This window comes from Stegodyphus dumicola, chromosome 8 (genome assembly GCF_044657685.1).
Source record: "Stegodyphus dumicola isolate Sdum_Otavi_A_Nest chromosome 8, ASM4465768v1".
Lineage (NCBI taxonomy): Eukaryota > Metazoa > Arthropoda > Arachnida > Araneae > Eresidae > Stegodyphus > Stegodyphus dumicola.
In genome coordinates, this window is record NC_140775.1 from 43,194,872 (window position 1) to 43,210,215 (window position 15,344).

At 29.9% G+C, this 15,344-nt stretch overlaps 1 protein-coding gene across 2 annotated transcripts in view; it reads left to right on the plus strand.

The window, feature by feature from the left end:
* Window positions 1-14,778, plus strand: part of sfl (N-deacetylase and N-sulfotransferase sfl) — a 272,440-nt gene extending 257,662 nt beyond the window's left edge. For both annotated transcript variants that reach the window (XM_085821789.1, XM_085821788.1), the window contains exons 15-17: window positions 893-1,063; window positions 4,601-4,710; window positions 9,818-14,778. In XM_085821789.1, the coding sequence (XP_085677915.1) occupies window positions 893-1,063; window positions 4,601-4,710; window positions 9,818-10,043 (507 nt within the window). In that variant the 3' untranslated portion in view covers window positions 10,044-14,778. The remainder of the gene's footprint in view (window positions 1-892; window positions 1,064-4,600; window positions 4,711-9,817) is intronic.
* Window positions 14,779-15,344: the final 566 nt, after the last annotated feature.

Below are 15,344 nucleotides of genomic sequence, written 5' to 3' on the forward strand. Positions count from 1 at the left end.
ACTTGCACCAGTCCTGACCAGTGCTTAACAAATATTTGGCTGTTGGAGGATAAAAATTGCAGGGATGTAACTAATAAGTAGATAGGCTGTATAATTAATAATTCTGGTAACAAAATCGATGCCAATTAGAGAGGGATTAACATTTAAAAGATACCATTGTCCACTTTAAGCATATTGTAGGTCACTTAGAAAATGGCAGTGGATGGATGGATGAAAAAGAGGGCTAAAAGATTAAATGTCAGGAATCATCATCTGATCCCTAATCTTTGAACTTTTGTATTTTGTACTATATATATTATTCTATGGTTATTATAGTAATTTTTTACCCATTGGAATAATATAGTAATGTGATATAAGTCACCTTGTTATAAAGGCGGAAGAGTTTCTTTGATTAGATAAAGGCATAGAGTTGAAAGATTTGAGAACTGTTTTAATAAATTCATTTGTTAGATTAAAATGTGTGTTTATTTATTACCTAACATTAAAATCAAATTTTGCTATCATTAAAAGTATTGATTAATTTATTTATATGTAAGAAGAGTTTTTATAGATTTAAATCATGTTGTTGGAAATGACTTTTATGTTTTAAATTTCTTTACTTACAATTCAAACTTGTATTTCATTTTAGTTTGTCTTTATTTACTAAAAGTTGAACATTAACCATCTCTGGAGCAATAAAATGCGATTCTATAAGAGTATTAGAGAAAATAATCTAAAGAATGTCAGTATTTGGATGGTGTGATAATATTGTATTTTGCCTTTAGTACCAGCAATAAAAATGCTAGTTTGATACAAATGTAGTGAAAGATATAATTCTGAGATACAGTCTTTGTTATATGTTAAATGTTTTCATGTGAGACTATGACATTATATCTGTATGTACAAATTTTAGCACATGAGAGCTCACAAAGATCCAACAGCTTTAAACTACAGCTTTCAAGAAATTGTTTCCACCGGTGACCGAGGGCATCGAGCATTAAGGGAACTTCGAAATCGTTGCCTTATGCCTGGAATGTACGCTCAGCATTTAGATCGATGGCTGTCATTTTATTCTCCTCAACAAGTACGTCAATTAAATTATTTTATCACTTTTTTTTAAACGTATGAAAACTCTTTTAACAATTTTCTTTGAGAAAAATGCAAATTTATTTTTAAAATGTATTCCTTTGAGTATGGAAATCTATTCCAATAAGAGATGCTTTGAGAGGTGAATAAAAGATGCTTTGAGAATGAATAATCATTGATAAAATTTATGAAATCAACATTTTGTGTCAAAAAGTAAAATAATTTAAAATGTTTTTATTCTTCATCTACATTTCAAATATAATTCTAGCCATTTCAGTGCTAAACTTCTCACATATTTGCAAAATTATTTGAACTCGTCTTTACAGTTCAAATAACAGCTACTTATAGCATTCAAACACTACTTACTCAGTCACATATTAGTAAGTCTGAATTTTTCTGGGTGGAGGGAAGGAGGGATTCTCTCTTGACAGCATTTTGCAATTTTGAAAATGTCAATTTAAAAATTTTGCTTGTAAAGATGAAAAAGTACTGCTCATATTGTCATTTTTTTTAAAGTTTTAAACCCAGTTTTTTTATAGCTTCTTGCAAATATTGAATTCTCCATTCACCTTCATAAGTCACATGGCAACAAATAACATTAAAATGTATTATAATTGTGTTCATAATTCCATTAAATGTTGCTCTGTTGTTTTTCAGATACAAGGTGTTAAAATATATCTCTATTAAAATTAGTAGAATTATAAAGCTCTTAATATCTAGTTTACATTCGCCACATATACACATTCGGTAAGAAAGTTAATAAAAGTATTTTATTATTTTGGATTCCAAACTTATAATTTATGCTAAAACTTAATATCCATTATTGTTCAAACATGTGACTTTTTATTGAAATAATATAAAAATAATGCATATAAATAAATAAATAAAACATATAAATGCTTCAATAAAGCATATAAATAAATCAGTCATCTATATGTGGAAATGTTATAAAGTTAAATAAAGTTCAGTTTAAAGTGCAAATCTCAAATCAAATTCAAAAGTGTCTGTATAAAAATCCAAAAGTGGGTGAATAAAGTCATAAAATGTATGGATGATTAGTCTCCTGGGGGTTAAAATACTAATAAAAATATTCAAACATACCTTAAGTTAAAAGGTTTACTTTATAAAATTAAGTTTTTTGAAACTTACAATTTCAGTAATGTATTTTATGAAAATTTTAATTGTAGAATACTAGTGTGCTTTTTTTACTCTTATTAACCAAGAAGACGTGAGATGTATTTTCCGCTACCATTTCATGTGTATGATTAATTTTGAATTTGATTCTTAGTAGTTTTACCCTGTTTGATATTACACTAATTTTATTATAGATATTACACTAATTTTATTATAGTTATAATTTTATTATATCGCGGTTCTGATTCTTTTGATGAGTATTTTAGCTATAAGATTCATAAATGTATGCAAGTTTATTTTCACAGCACTGTAATTTAATTGCCGGACTTTTATTCATATAGTAATCTGTATTGATTATATATAAAACTTTTCTTTACAAATGAAGTAGCAGAAATTCTGTTTTGCTTAAGTATAAGTATTGTGATACATACTTTGCATACACTTAACTATTGTGATACATACTTTGCAATTTTCACTTACAAAAATGAAAATTACGAAATGCAGATATTTATAATTAGACTTGAGCCAAAGCTTCTGTATCTGGGGGCATGCTAAAAATTTGTTTTGAATGTATTTCCTCATTTGATATTTTAGAATAGATAGTGTGTGAGGCAATTTTGTTTTTGCAGTTTTTTATTTCTAAATTTCAATTTTAAAACTTTTCATTGGGTGGGGGATATTGGAAAATATTAAAAACAAATTTGAATTAAAAAATGTACGATAATACGAGGGCTATCCAGAAAGTAGATTACGTTTTGGAATAAAAAAATAAACAAAGTATAGGAAACAAATTTTATTATATACAGATGAAAGCCACACTCAAATACTACTTTTCTACATAGTCACCATACAAATTAAGGCATTTATCGTAGCGATGTACGAGCTTGGAAATTCCTTCGTCGAAAAATTCGGCCGCCTGCGCCTTCAACCACTTCGTTACCTCTTCTTGCAGCTGTGCGTCGTCATCAAAACGCTGCATAGCCAGCCACTTCTTCATTGCTGGGAATAGGTGGAAGTCGCTCGGTGCCAGGTCGGGACTGTACGGCGGATGAGGAAACAACTCCCACTTAAAAGATTCAAGAACTTTACGAGTGACATTTGCCGTGTGGGGCCGGGCGTTGTCGTGAATCAACAAGATCTTAGAGCTCAACATTCCTCTGCGCTTGTTTTGAATTGCTCTTCTGAGTTTTTGGAGAGTTTGGCAATACCTTTGAGAGTTTATTGTAGTGCCTCTTTCCAGGAAGTCCACCAAAATTACACCTTTTCTGTCCCAAAAAAACAGTCGCCATCATCTTCCTTGCCGACATTGTTTGCATGCATTTCTTGGGTTTTTGGGGAGAACTTGTGTGCCCCCACTGCATTGATTGCAATTTCGTTTCACAGTTCACATGTTTCACCCATGTTTCGTCACCAGTAACGATGCGATCGAGTAAAGAGTCACCATCCTTATGGTAAGCGTCCAAAAAGTTCAACGCTGCAGCCATTCGCTGATTTTTGTGGTCCTCTGTCAAGATTTTTGGAATCCATCTTGCACAAAACTTGTGGTAACCAAGCTTTTCGCTGATGATTTCGTGCAACAAACTTCGCGAAATTTGTGGAAAACTCAAAGAAAGTTCCGTTATTGTGAAATTTCGATTTTCACGGACTTTAGCATCGACTTTTTCGAGAAGTTCGGCGGTCACTATGCTGGGTCTCCCACTTCGATCTTCGTCGTGAACATTGGTTCGGCCATTTTGAAATCTTATGACCCACTGATGCACTCCACCTTCAGTGATAATGTTGTCCCCATACACTTCACGAAGCTGCCGATAGATTTCTATCGGTTTACGGTTTTTTGCAGTCAGAAACCTTATTACTGAGCGCAGCTCGCGGGATTTTCAATTAACGCAGACATTTCAAACCGTCACAGTATCTGAACGGAGCACAGCACGAACCTCTCACTAGCACGGCTAGATGCAGACTGAGCTGCGCAACGCTCTGACCCCAAGATGGCCGCGCTAGCCCCGCCCCTAGCGGACACAGACGGAAACGTAATCTACTTCCTGGATGGCCCTCGTACATTTTGAATATGTATTGGATGGAATAATTTTTTTAATAAAATGAGTTCTACTTTTAAAAAAAAAATTGATTATTAAAGTAATGAATATAATTATTTTTTTATATTATTGATGGGAAATAAAGCTTAGTACAGTATGCTCAGAATTTGATAAGTTTCTGTGTGGTCTTTTTAAACTGCAAGATGGCATTCATCAAAAACATCATGAAATCTCTCAGTGTCAGTTTTGAGTTAACAGTAGTTTCCAATATTTGTAAAAGTTAAAAAAAAAAAATCAAATATGTATCTTACAGTTGTCTAATATTTCATTATATATACAATAGCTAAACTTTAAATTTTTTTTAGTTACTTATAATTGATGGTGAGGAACTGAAATCAGATCCTGTGGCTGTTATGAGCAAATTGCAACAGTTCCTAAAAATAAAACCTTTCCTCAACTATAAAGACCATTTGAGGTAAGATAATAGTGTGTAGGATGAGAATAAGTTTTAAAATATTAATAAAGCTATAAAATAAAAAGACATTGAAGTGCAAATATATTATGCTGTTTTGATTTTTTTTTTTTTTTCCCACATCAACAGACTAGAAAATCTCTTCAGTACGCTTAAAATTTCTATTGCTATTTATATTTAAGACATATTACAATAATTTTTTTTTGCAATTATTTTTCATTTATTATAATTTTGTTAAATGTCATGTGCTTTGTGTTCATATGTAAAACTTGGAATTTTATACTAATCTCTAATTATGAACTGTATGTTTTTTATCATTACTTCATAAATGCAACTTCTGGTAGTTTGGTCGGAGGTTCAAATTCTGTGAACAGGCTGGTTACGTGGGTGTTTTCCTGGTTTTCCTCATGTGTAACATATATATGAGTCATTTTTCCGTAGAAAGTCCCCCATGAAGGCATACCTCCCCTTAGGCAGATAGCCTTCGAGTGTTTTGCCATAATTGAATAAACCAAACCAAATTTTAAAATATAATTTTGTGAACCATAAATACAATTTTCTGGGACCTCTAATTTAATCTGTGTTTTATCCTTATATGTTATCCATTAAAATTTGGAATTTCCATTTTAATTGATGGTTATTCAATTTGTATGATCATTATTCCCGTGTGTTATGCCATAAAATCTTGATCCTGCTTAATCTGTGTTTATCAAATTTGTGCCTTGTTTTATGCCAGTAAAACTTGGAAATTCATGTTTAGTGTGCATTGATTGATTTTGTGTGCTTTTTTATCCCTTTGTGACCCCTATTAAAAGTATGACCTCTGCATGCTTGTATGTGTGTAATACAGAGTTGCCAACTCTCCCGATTTTCGACCGATCTCCCACCAACCCGATTTACAATATATTTCTCCTGACTTTTTCTTATTTTTAAAATTTCTCACGATTTTTATGGAACTTGGCTTAATACTTTGTTATATGAACAAAAGTGATTTTGGACGTCTAAAAGCAATTGAATTTTCTCTAGATTATATCTAAAACAAAACCTTAAGAATCAGATAACTTCTGCTTTGTGAGTGAGAGCATTATACGTATCCCAGAAACGTCGTTCTCCAGTTCTCCAATAGGCATCGAACTCCACTGTGTGTCAGCTGGCATATATTAGCCAATGAGGACAAGGCAAGCTGTTATTTGAATGTTCTTTAGTTATTTCGTTCAATTTGTGCTGAGTTGTGTGAGTGCCACGTGCCTTCGGGAAATAGTTTTAGAAATTATCATCTTTTGTTATGTCTGCGAGAATGAAATACTCGTGTACGTTTCAAAAATCGTACAGTTGACTTTCCTTCCATTATTTCCTCAAGGAAATGTAATAAATTTGCGATGTGCACCGCCTGTCATTGCGATTTTTCGAATTCGCAATGTGGAAGGGCGGATGTTCTCAAACACGTGCGAACACAAAAACACAAGGATAATATGAGTTGTTTTTTAAAAAAACGAAAACAAAGGACCAAAAAGTTATTAATGCAGAATGTCTGTTCTCTTCCTTTTTACTGGAGCACAACCTGCCACTGAATGCATCGGATCACGCTGCAGCTTTATTTAGAAAAATGTTTCCCAATAGTGAAATTGCTAAGAAATACTCAAGTGCAAGAACCAAAACAGGTGCAATTGTTAAAGAAATGGTTTTGAAAAATAAATCTTCAGTTATTGATTGCACAAAACAGCTCCGTTCTGCCTCTCTACGGATGGAAGCAATAATACCGATTCAAAACTGTATCCAATTGTTGTTTCTTTTTTTAATCCAGATTCTTCAGAAATTGAGTGCAGTTTACTTTCTGTCCCCATTTTAGAAGGACATTTGACAGGCTTTAATATACCACAGTTAATTATTAAACTTTAAAAGAAAATGCAGGCCCTGTGGATAATTGCTTAGCACTTGGTGCCAATAATGCACCAGTATTGGTAGGTTTGAAGACTGGTGTTGCAAGCATCTTAAGAAAGGAAAATTCAGATTTGCAGATTATGAGGTGCACCTGTCACCTCTTAAATTTAGCAGCTGAAAAAGGGGCAGCGTCTTTACCAATAAATGTGGATGAACACATTGTTGATATTTATTATTATCTTGAAAGGAGTTCTAAAAGGAAGGAAAAATTGAAACAGTTCCAACAGCTGCATAACAGCAGTTTACAATTAGAAAACTTGAATGAAGTTATAAAATCAGCTAGCATTGACACCCAGTGGAGTTTAATTGGAAAACTGACAGGTGCTGATGGAATTTTAAAATATAGTCAACTGTCTAGAACTGTGTTGGCCATCTTGACAGTCCCCCATAGTAGTGCAGAGTGTGAGAGGATTTTCAGTGTTGTTGCGTAAACAAGGACTAAATTTAGATCTAATATTAGTGATGACACATTAGAAAAACTTTTCTTAGCAAAAGCAGGCCTACGTGGCAATTGCAGTGAAGAGAGAAACTTCCTAATTTTCTAAACTAAAATTCCCTCCTTTTTTTCCCCCTTAAACGATGCAAGTAATAAAAATGTTTTTTTTTTATGTGTAAGGTATTTTTGTGTTGCTTGCATTTAAGAATTAGTTACTATTTAAAGTTAATTCATTATTAAAAACCATATTTTTATCATTTAAAAGTCTTTTTAAACATTGTGAAAAATCTCCTGATTTTTGAGTATCATAGGTTGGCAAGTATGGTAATAATTGCATATGATACTTTAGCTACAGTAATTTGAAATGTAGAATGGGGGAATGTTGTTAATATCAGAACTGATTTTTAACTTGATGAGAAGTAATGGCTATTGTTCTACTGTCCATTATCATAACTAAACCCTTTTATATATGTTACTATTTTGGTTCATATTAGTTTGAATTTTTTGGTTTTTTAAATCTGTGTTTAGAAAATTAGGACTGTTGGATGGAAGGAGGAGTAAGATGTTAACAAGGAATTTAGTACCTTAAGTATTAGTTCAGAACTTTTTATAAGTTCGACATCCCCCCAAATTTAAATTACTTTGGGACCTTATGAATATCGTGTAACTCAGAAAGCAGATTAAAAATTATAATAAGGTGCTTATTTTTAAAAGGCTTTATTTAACATTCACTGACATTCTCCAGTGTATACAGTTACATTTATAGGCACTTTTATGGTTTTTCCCCATGTATAAAGTGTACACAAGCTAGTTTACTGTAGAAAGTCTTAGACTTTCCTCCTTTTAAGAAGATAGCCCTCAAGTGCTTTGCTATGATTTGGTTTATTTAAACTAAACTAGACCTCCCTAGAAATAGCCAAAAAGTGAAACATATTATTTATATGTGTTATTATTATTTATATGTGTTATTTAAACATTTATATGTGTACTGTATATCATTCAGTGCATCTTTTAAGCCATTATCTACAGCTTATTTGAGGCTGTGTTTTCAAAGGTTACTTTGCTGTTTTCTACACATTTGAAATATTTTATCATTCTTTAATAAGCCATTCCCAATTCAGCAATCCCTATGAGGTTCAGGGCTATGCATGGTTTAAAGAAATAAAAAGTACTTTTAGCAGGTTTTTAATAGGCAAGCTTATTTTCATTCTTTATTTTATAATTTTTATTTTAACTCCATAAATATTATGCAGATAATGTTTTATCTTCATGATTTAACCTTAGTCATTTCAGAGATATTTATGTATCAGATTAGGAGATAGTAGTGAGCTATATCATTTCTTTGCTTTTATTTATTTATTTATTTTTCTTTTTGGTGATTGAGATTTAATACTTATGTTTAACATCTGAAATTATTTAAAAGTGAGAAAAAATAGACTTATGTAATCTGTTGTGAGTTTTGACAATACAGTCAAAAGTCGTTAATTCGGACCTCAAAGCTAAAAACTTTCTGTGCATGCGCCGCATTGGCACATGCGCATAGGCGTTTTACGCGTGCGCGTAAGACCTTGACTACTGCGCATATGCGTGTGCGCAAGTGCAGAATACATTTTCGCCTGCGCGTTTAATGTATAACGGACAGTGTAAGCTAAAATTATCTAATTATCTATTTCAGTTAATGTTAATGATTGCGTTGTTCCTTAATCTTCGAATTGGATCCTGCTTATTATTTTTTGCAGACTGTAAGAGCAATTTTATAAAAGTAAACTTGAAATTTCGATTATGTCAAATAGAATTTCCGATGCTGGAACTTCCAAAGAATCTACAAAACGAAAGTATGTTTTGATGTCCAACAAACAAAATGTGGAATTGCTGCAAAAAATGGATAAAGACATGAAGAATGTGACAGAGAGGTTAGTGAAAACAAAAAAATTTCGATTGACAAGTTAGTCGGTATTCTCAGCACAGCAGTTAACGGGACTTGAACAGCGGAACTTTGTAACTGAACAAGAAATTATGTCTTTTTATAGAATTAAAGAGAAAGTATTATCACATAAAATGAAGCAACTTAAACAACTTACATTGAGAGAAATGTTTAACAAAGTAAACAAATAAATATTAAGCTTTTTTTTTTGTAAATTTTGATACCCTTTAGATCATAATTGTTCTTTATTTCATAAATTACAGTTTCATATTTTTAATTTTAGAATTTCTGCATGCCATCTTACGAGATTTAAACTGATGATCTATAATCCGGAAAAATCGATAATCTGGAATCGCCGAAGTCCCGACGAGTCCGGATTAATGACTTTTGACTGTATATTGTAATGTAAAATGTTTCTTAGAATGATGACCCAATTTCTTGAACAATAATTTTTTGTGATATTATTAGTTTACAGCAGGCACAAAATGTATTTTTCGATGACTGTTATTTTTAAAATTAATGACTGAATTCTGAAAATTTTTGCACAGTTTTAATTTAAAAGATTTTTCTGCTTATACATTTGCTTTATAATAAGCATAATGTTGTATGTATTTTTCAAATCTGTATTTTTTCTTCACATTTCCATTAATGTAAAGTAAACTGTTCATAAATTACGTAAGTTTAACATCACATATATGTTATTAGTATAATTTTGAAATGAAAATATTATGAAATGAATAATATTTCTTTTTATTCATTGAAAGAGATGCATCTAGGTAGATCATTGAAAATTGTTACTTTTGTTGTAGGTATGATCCAAAAAAGGGGTTTTTCTGCCAAGTTAGTCAGGAGCGAAATAATACTAAGTGCCTGGGAAGAAGTAAAGGACGACTTTATCCCCCTGTGGATCCTCAAACGGAGAAGTTCCTCAAGGCCTTTTATCTGCCCCATAATATTGCTCTTTCTAAACTGCTCACAAAACTCAGACAACCTATACCATTGTGGCTAGAAAAGGATCTTTCTCACGGGTCATAAATTGTGCTTTTTTGCAGGAATCAGCATGTAAAGAAAGAGTGATTTGTTCACCCCCCCCTTTTTTTTGAATTAAATAGTCAGAATAATGTTTCATAATTGCTATTATGAACGTATTGATGTTAAAGAAATCTGAATTCAGTTAGCATTCTCTTAACGAGAATGATGAATGAAATTGTGAGCATTTAGAGTAATGCTCTGAATAAGTAACCAAAACAATCATGACACGGACAATCTTTAGTGCCCATGATTGTGATTTTTTTTTTCAATTCATCATTGTTTCATAAAACATTCTGACCATTAAGCATTTTGATTTATGTGCCATATTTAATTATGTAAGACGTTAATTCTAACCTTACACAGCTATTCCATAGTTATGGTAACCAATTGAAACATTATGTAATTCCACTTAAGGTTTATATATTTTCAGATAAATATAGGTTCTGTAAAATTTTAAACTTTCTTCAAAATTTTTTGTTAAACATTTTACAGCACTTATCAATATTATTTTAATACTGATGCTCAGTATTAAAATTTAAATATGTTATAACAAGAACAAAAAAATTCAAATGTTTTATTCTTTATGCTTAAATTTTAATGTTTTTAGTTATAAAGATATTGAAAATAAGAAATGGTAAAGATGATGAACTTGAAACAATTGAAAATTTTACATACAGAATTCAAGATAAGTAAACAATCTTTAGTGGTCATAGTATGAAATTAAATTATAAACTTGACTTCAAATAAATATTTTTAAAAACTGCACACAGTGTTTTCAATTCAATTTTTAAGAAGCAGTACCAATTATTTTGTTATAGTCTTGACATGAATTTTATGTACTATTATTATATTATAATTACAGCACATTCATCACATCTCACCATGCTTCTGTCAAATTAAGAAAGTAACTGAATTTTATTGGATTGCTGGTTTGAAATTGTATAGGTTTAGCTAAGAGTTTTATAGCTATCACATACCACTGATTTAGAAATGAATCTATGTAATATCTCTTAAATTTAGCTGTATCTTTTTTTATATTAAATTGGTCTTAGATTCCTCTGTCCAAGTTTTAATTTCAGTAATCAGATTTGTATTTAATAAAATCATGTGTGAATTCTTGTAAATATTTTTGAAGAACTCTTGTTGTAGCATGTAATTGTATTTATTAAGTTTCTTAATTCATCCTCTCTTTTAAACATTTAATGTTTGATACTATTTTTATGTAATTTTTTTCTTTTGTTTATAAATTATGTTATTCATAGAATGTTAATGTTATTTAAAAGAATTAGGTAGGTAGAGTAGTTGTAAGTACTTTTTTTAATAATTATGGATGTAAATTTGAATGTTTTAAAATCAGCTTATGTGTTTCACTCTATAGTAGTTTCTGCTCAGATGTTTTATGAAACAAGTAATTCAGGTAAAACCTCAAAAATATTATTATTTTACTTTAAATAAAGTATTTAATTATAACATTCTGGGGCTTTACATTTATTTATTAAAAAGACAAGCTAATATGTACTTTAATGTGTATTTCAATGACTGTACGACATGAGTTTAATTTTCCTTCTGTATAAAATCCCATGTATTTGTATAATTGTACTTTATTCCTGAAAATAAGGAATTTTATGCTTTTAATATTTGAAAAATCTTACATTATATTTGAATTAATCTGGTGTAAAATTGCTTTGTAATTTTAGAAGTCTTAATCTGTACATTTTGCATTGTGCAGTATAAATAATGCTTTCTGTGAAAGCTGTATTACTGTGATGTCTCATGTAATGAGTATGCAAATTAGGCCAGTAATTTGGCTTTGGTGTTCAGTCATATTTGTAAACTTCTTAAAGATTATTGCACAATCATAACACATTATTTTCGCAGCTATGAAACTTTCACTGTTAAGGATTTTCCCACTTATATTCACATTTATAAAATTTTCACCTGATGATTAAAAATAGCAAAATAGTTTTCAAGTTGGATATGTGATGATAAATTTTCTGGTACAAATTAATAAATTTTGTAGTCTCAGAACTTGCCACTTAAAAGACAGTAGACTGCATGGAGAAATATTGAAAGATTAGGGAACTGCAAAATATTTTTTTGGAACTCTGCAAGTGGTATTCATGAAAAATGTTTTTCTTAACTCCTCTTCCTCACAGAATTTAAAGTGTTAAATTAAGAATCAGCTGAATGTATAGTTTTTATATTATTAGTCTAAATCTATTTCTTGCTTTATTTCAGTAAATGAATTAACAAGCTATGAGTAAATTTGAGGCATTTATTGATACTTAAGTTTATTCCTCTTTGGAATAATCATATCTTATGGGACAAAAAGGTGGCTGAAGATATTTATTTAACATACATAGGCAGCTTTGTAATTCATGTTGTGTTGGAATTGGTGTGTGCGTATTTTAAATGGAAAGTAAATATATGGGTATTTTAAAACAATGTATTTATTAAAAAGTATGGTAGTAGTTGCTAATTTATGCTGAATCTTGAATTTGGGCCCATCTGTTTATAGCATTTGGTGATTTGTATAATTCTTCTATTTTAATCAGAATTAAAAAAGAGTTATTTAAGAATTAAAGTCAAATGGAAAGAATTGTGTACTGAAACATATGAATGCATAGTTTTTACTCATATGATTCTGTTTAATTTTTAACAAACAATGTGACCAAATTTTCCTCTCTCTTTTTGAAAAAAACTATTTAAGAACTTGTTACACTATATTAATTCTCAAATTATTTTAGGAGTTATGACATATGTAACTGGTCTTAATTTTATATGATAAGAATGTATTTTAGAGATATATGTAATGTGAAAGCAGAAGCTTTTTTATTATTTTGCACATAATGATTAGTTTCAAAATTGATTTATGTTGAAAAAAAATTGTCATCATTAACTGAATTTTAATTCAGTATTACAAATGCAAATATGAAATGATAATTTCATTTCATATTTGAAATTAATTTATTCACTAATCATTATTTTAATATGAAATTAATTTATTCACATAATAATTTTTTTCACTTTTATACAATTGCATACAATCCATTATATGCTGTTTATGCTTAATTATTGGCAAATATTATATTTTGAAAATATGAGTATTCAATGAATAACTTTTTTGTTTAAAAAAAAATTCACATCTAGTGAAAGTTTGCTTAGGTTTTTTGAAAATGGCAAAACGCTTAACAGGAAGGATTCTTTCATGGAGGACTTTCCAAGGAAAACTGGCAAGTATTCATGTTACACATGATGAAAAATCATGCAGCTAGCTCATTTTCATAGGTTTGAATGGGTCAAACTACCAGTATTCAGCAGTCTTAGCCACTGGTAGGATCACACATTAAGTAAAGAAAAACTGTCCATATCAATTGTCTTAATAAATTTAATTTGTGTTTAAGTATTAAAATACTAAGTATTTGAATAACAGTCAGAGATTATCATCCTTTTTGTGATTGAAAGGTCTTGGTTCACGGTGCATTAATTAATATTCTAATCTTAAATTAAAAAAGGCTAGGTTGGAAATGTATTTAAGATATATATTTATAATGATTCAAAACCTACTTTTAAATAATAAGCTCTCTCTTTTCTTTTTGTTTTTAATAAATGTAAGTCATTTGCTGTATTCATAAGATTCTCAGGACTTTAGGTTCAGGAAGGTCAGGTTTTATCATGTTACTTTTTTGTTAATTTTGCGAATATAATGTGTAACTTAGTATTTTCACAATTTTTTATAAAAATATTGAGCAAATTAATATATCTTTTGTTTATATGAGTAATTGTTTATATATATATATAAATTGCCTAATACTTGCGCTGAAGCTGTGAAGTAATAAAATAATTTATTTTCTAGTAGATTACACAAAAGGTGTCATTTTTATTATGAGCTGTTAGGACCCATTCAATATAAGTTAAGGATAACTTTTTTGCTATATCAGTTTAAGGTCAAACTAGAAGATGGTTGAGTTACAATCAGATGAATTCTCTTCATTAAGAATAAACTCATTTAACTTTTCTTTAGACATTTCTTAGCTTACAGGCAAAAATTTGGAAAAGTTTAATTTAAATACTAATTAATATGCTTATGCCTTGGTTATCTTAAATTATGACACCAGATCACATTGTTTATTCATTTTTCCTTTAATTTATTTTTACATTCAAATCCTTTATATAATATGTTGCTTTTAAAAAGTGTAGAAGACTGTACCTTCAACATGACTGAGTGGTGCTTCTAACATATGTACCTGATTGTATACATGATTTCTGTGTCCTATGTTGAAATTTTAGCTTAAAGACAGTGCCCTCAACATGATTCAGCAGTACTTATATCATGAAAGTGTACTTGATTATATGCACGACGTTTGTGCACTGTGTTGAAATTTTAACTTAATCTTATCAAGATGTTTAAAAAAAGTGGTCTATAAAATGTATTTGCTGAATGATCTCATAGTTTCCTCTAAAAAAGAATCAAATAAATGCGATGCTGCATGGCATTATTTGTTTTAAATACTACTGTTGTGTTGAAAGTGCATAAAGTGCCATACTTAGTAGCATGTTAACTAGTTTCATCTATGTTAGATGTCTTTCAGCCATAGCCATGCTCTAACATGATATGTTGTGAGTTAAATGCAGTGTTATTGTTACATTTGTAAAATGGGTTAAATTTTCAAACTGAATTCATCGAAAAAATGTATTTATTTGTATGTGATGTCAATAAACTATTTGATCTGTTGAATTTTGGTTTTGAATATTTATTGCTTATCTATAATTTAAAATTAATCTATTATCACTTTTCTGTAGTAACTAATTTTTTATGGTTATATCTATTAATTGCATAATTAACTATGTAGAATTACTACAATACCTGACTCACATTATTATAGCTTTTGTAACTATCTCAGTAAATGTAATACTTCCCAATATGCTATGGGATTATAATCTGATATACTTATAAATTGGAAATGGTGTAGATCAAAAATGCATATCATTCTCCTGTAAATTTCAAGAGAGTTGGGGGGAAATGTAAAAAATCAAAACAATATAAACTTTTTCCTGAAAGGAAAGGCAACTAAAAATACAGATCAGTCTTGAATAATAGTAAATTGATGTTTTAAATAGTGCATAGAAAGTAAAAATTGCCTCTTTTGGGTGGCTGGAAGCAAGGTTATTTAAACTTACATTTTTATTGTTGATAGTATTAAATTTACATATCTGACACAATTTTTCAATTCTTGATACTTTTCTTCACCTATTTGTAAGCTGATCCTCACCTTTTTTCTAAAAAAAAGGTGAGGTTTTCAT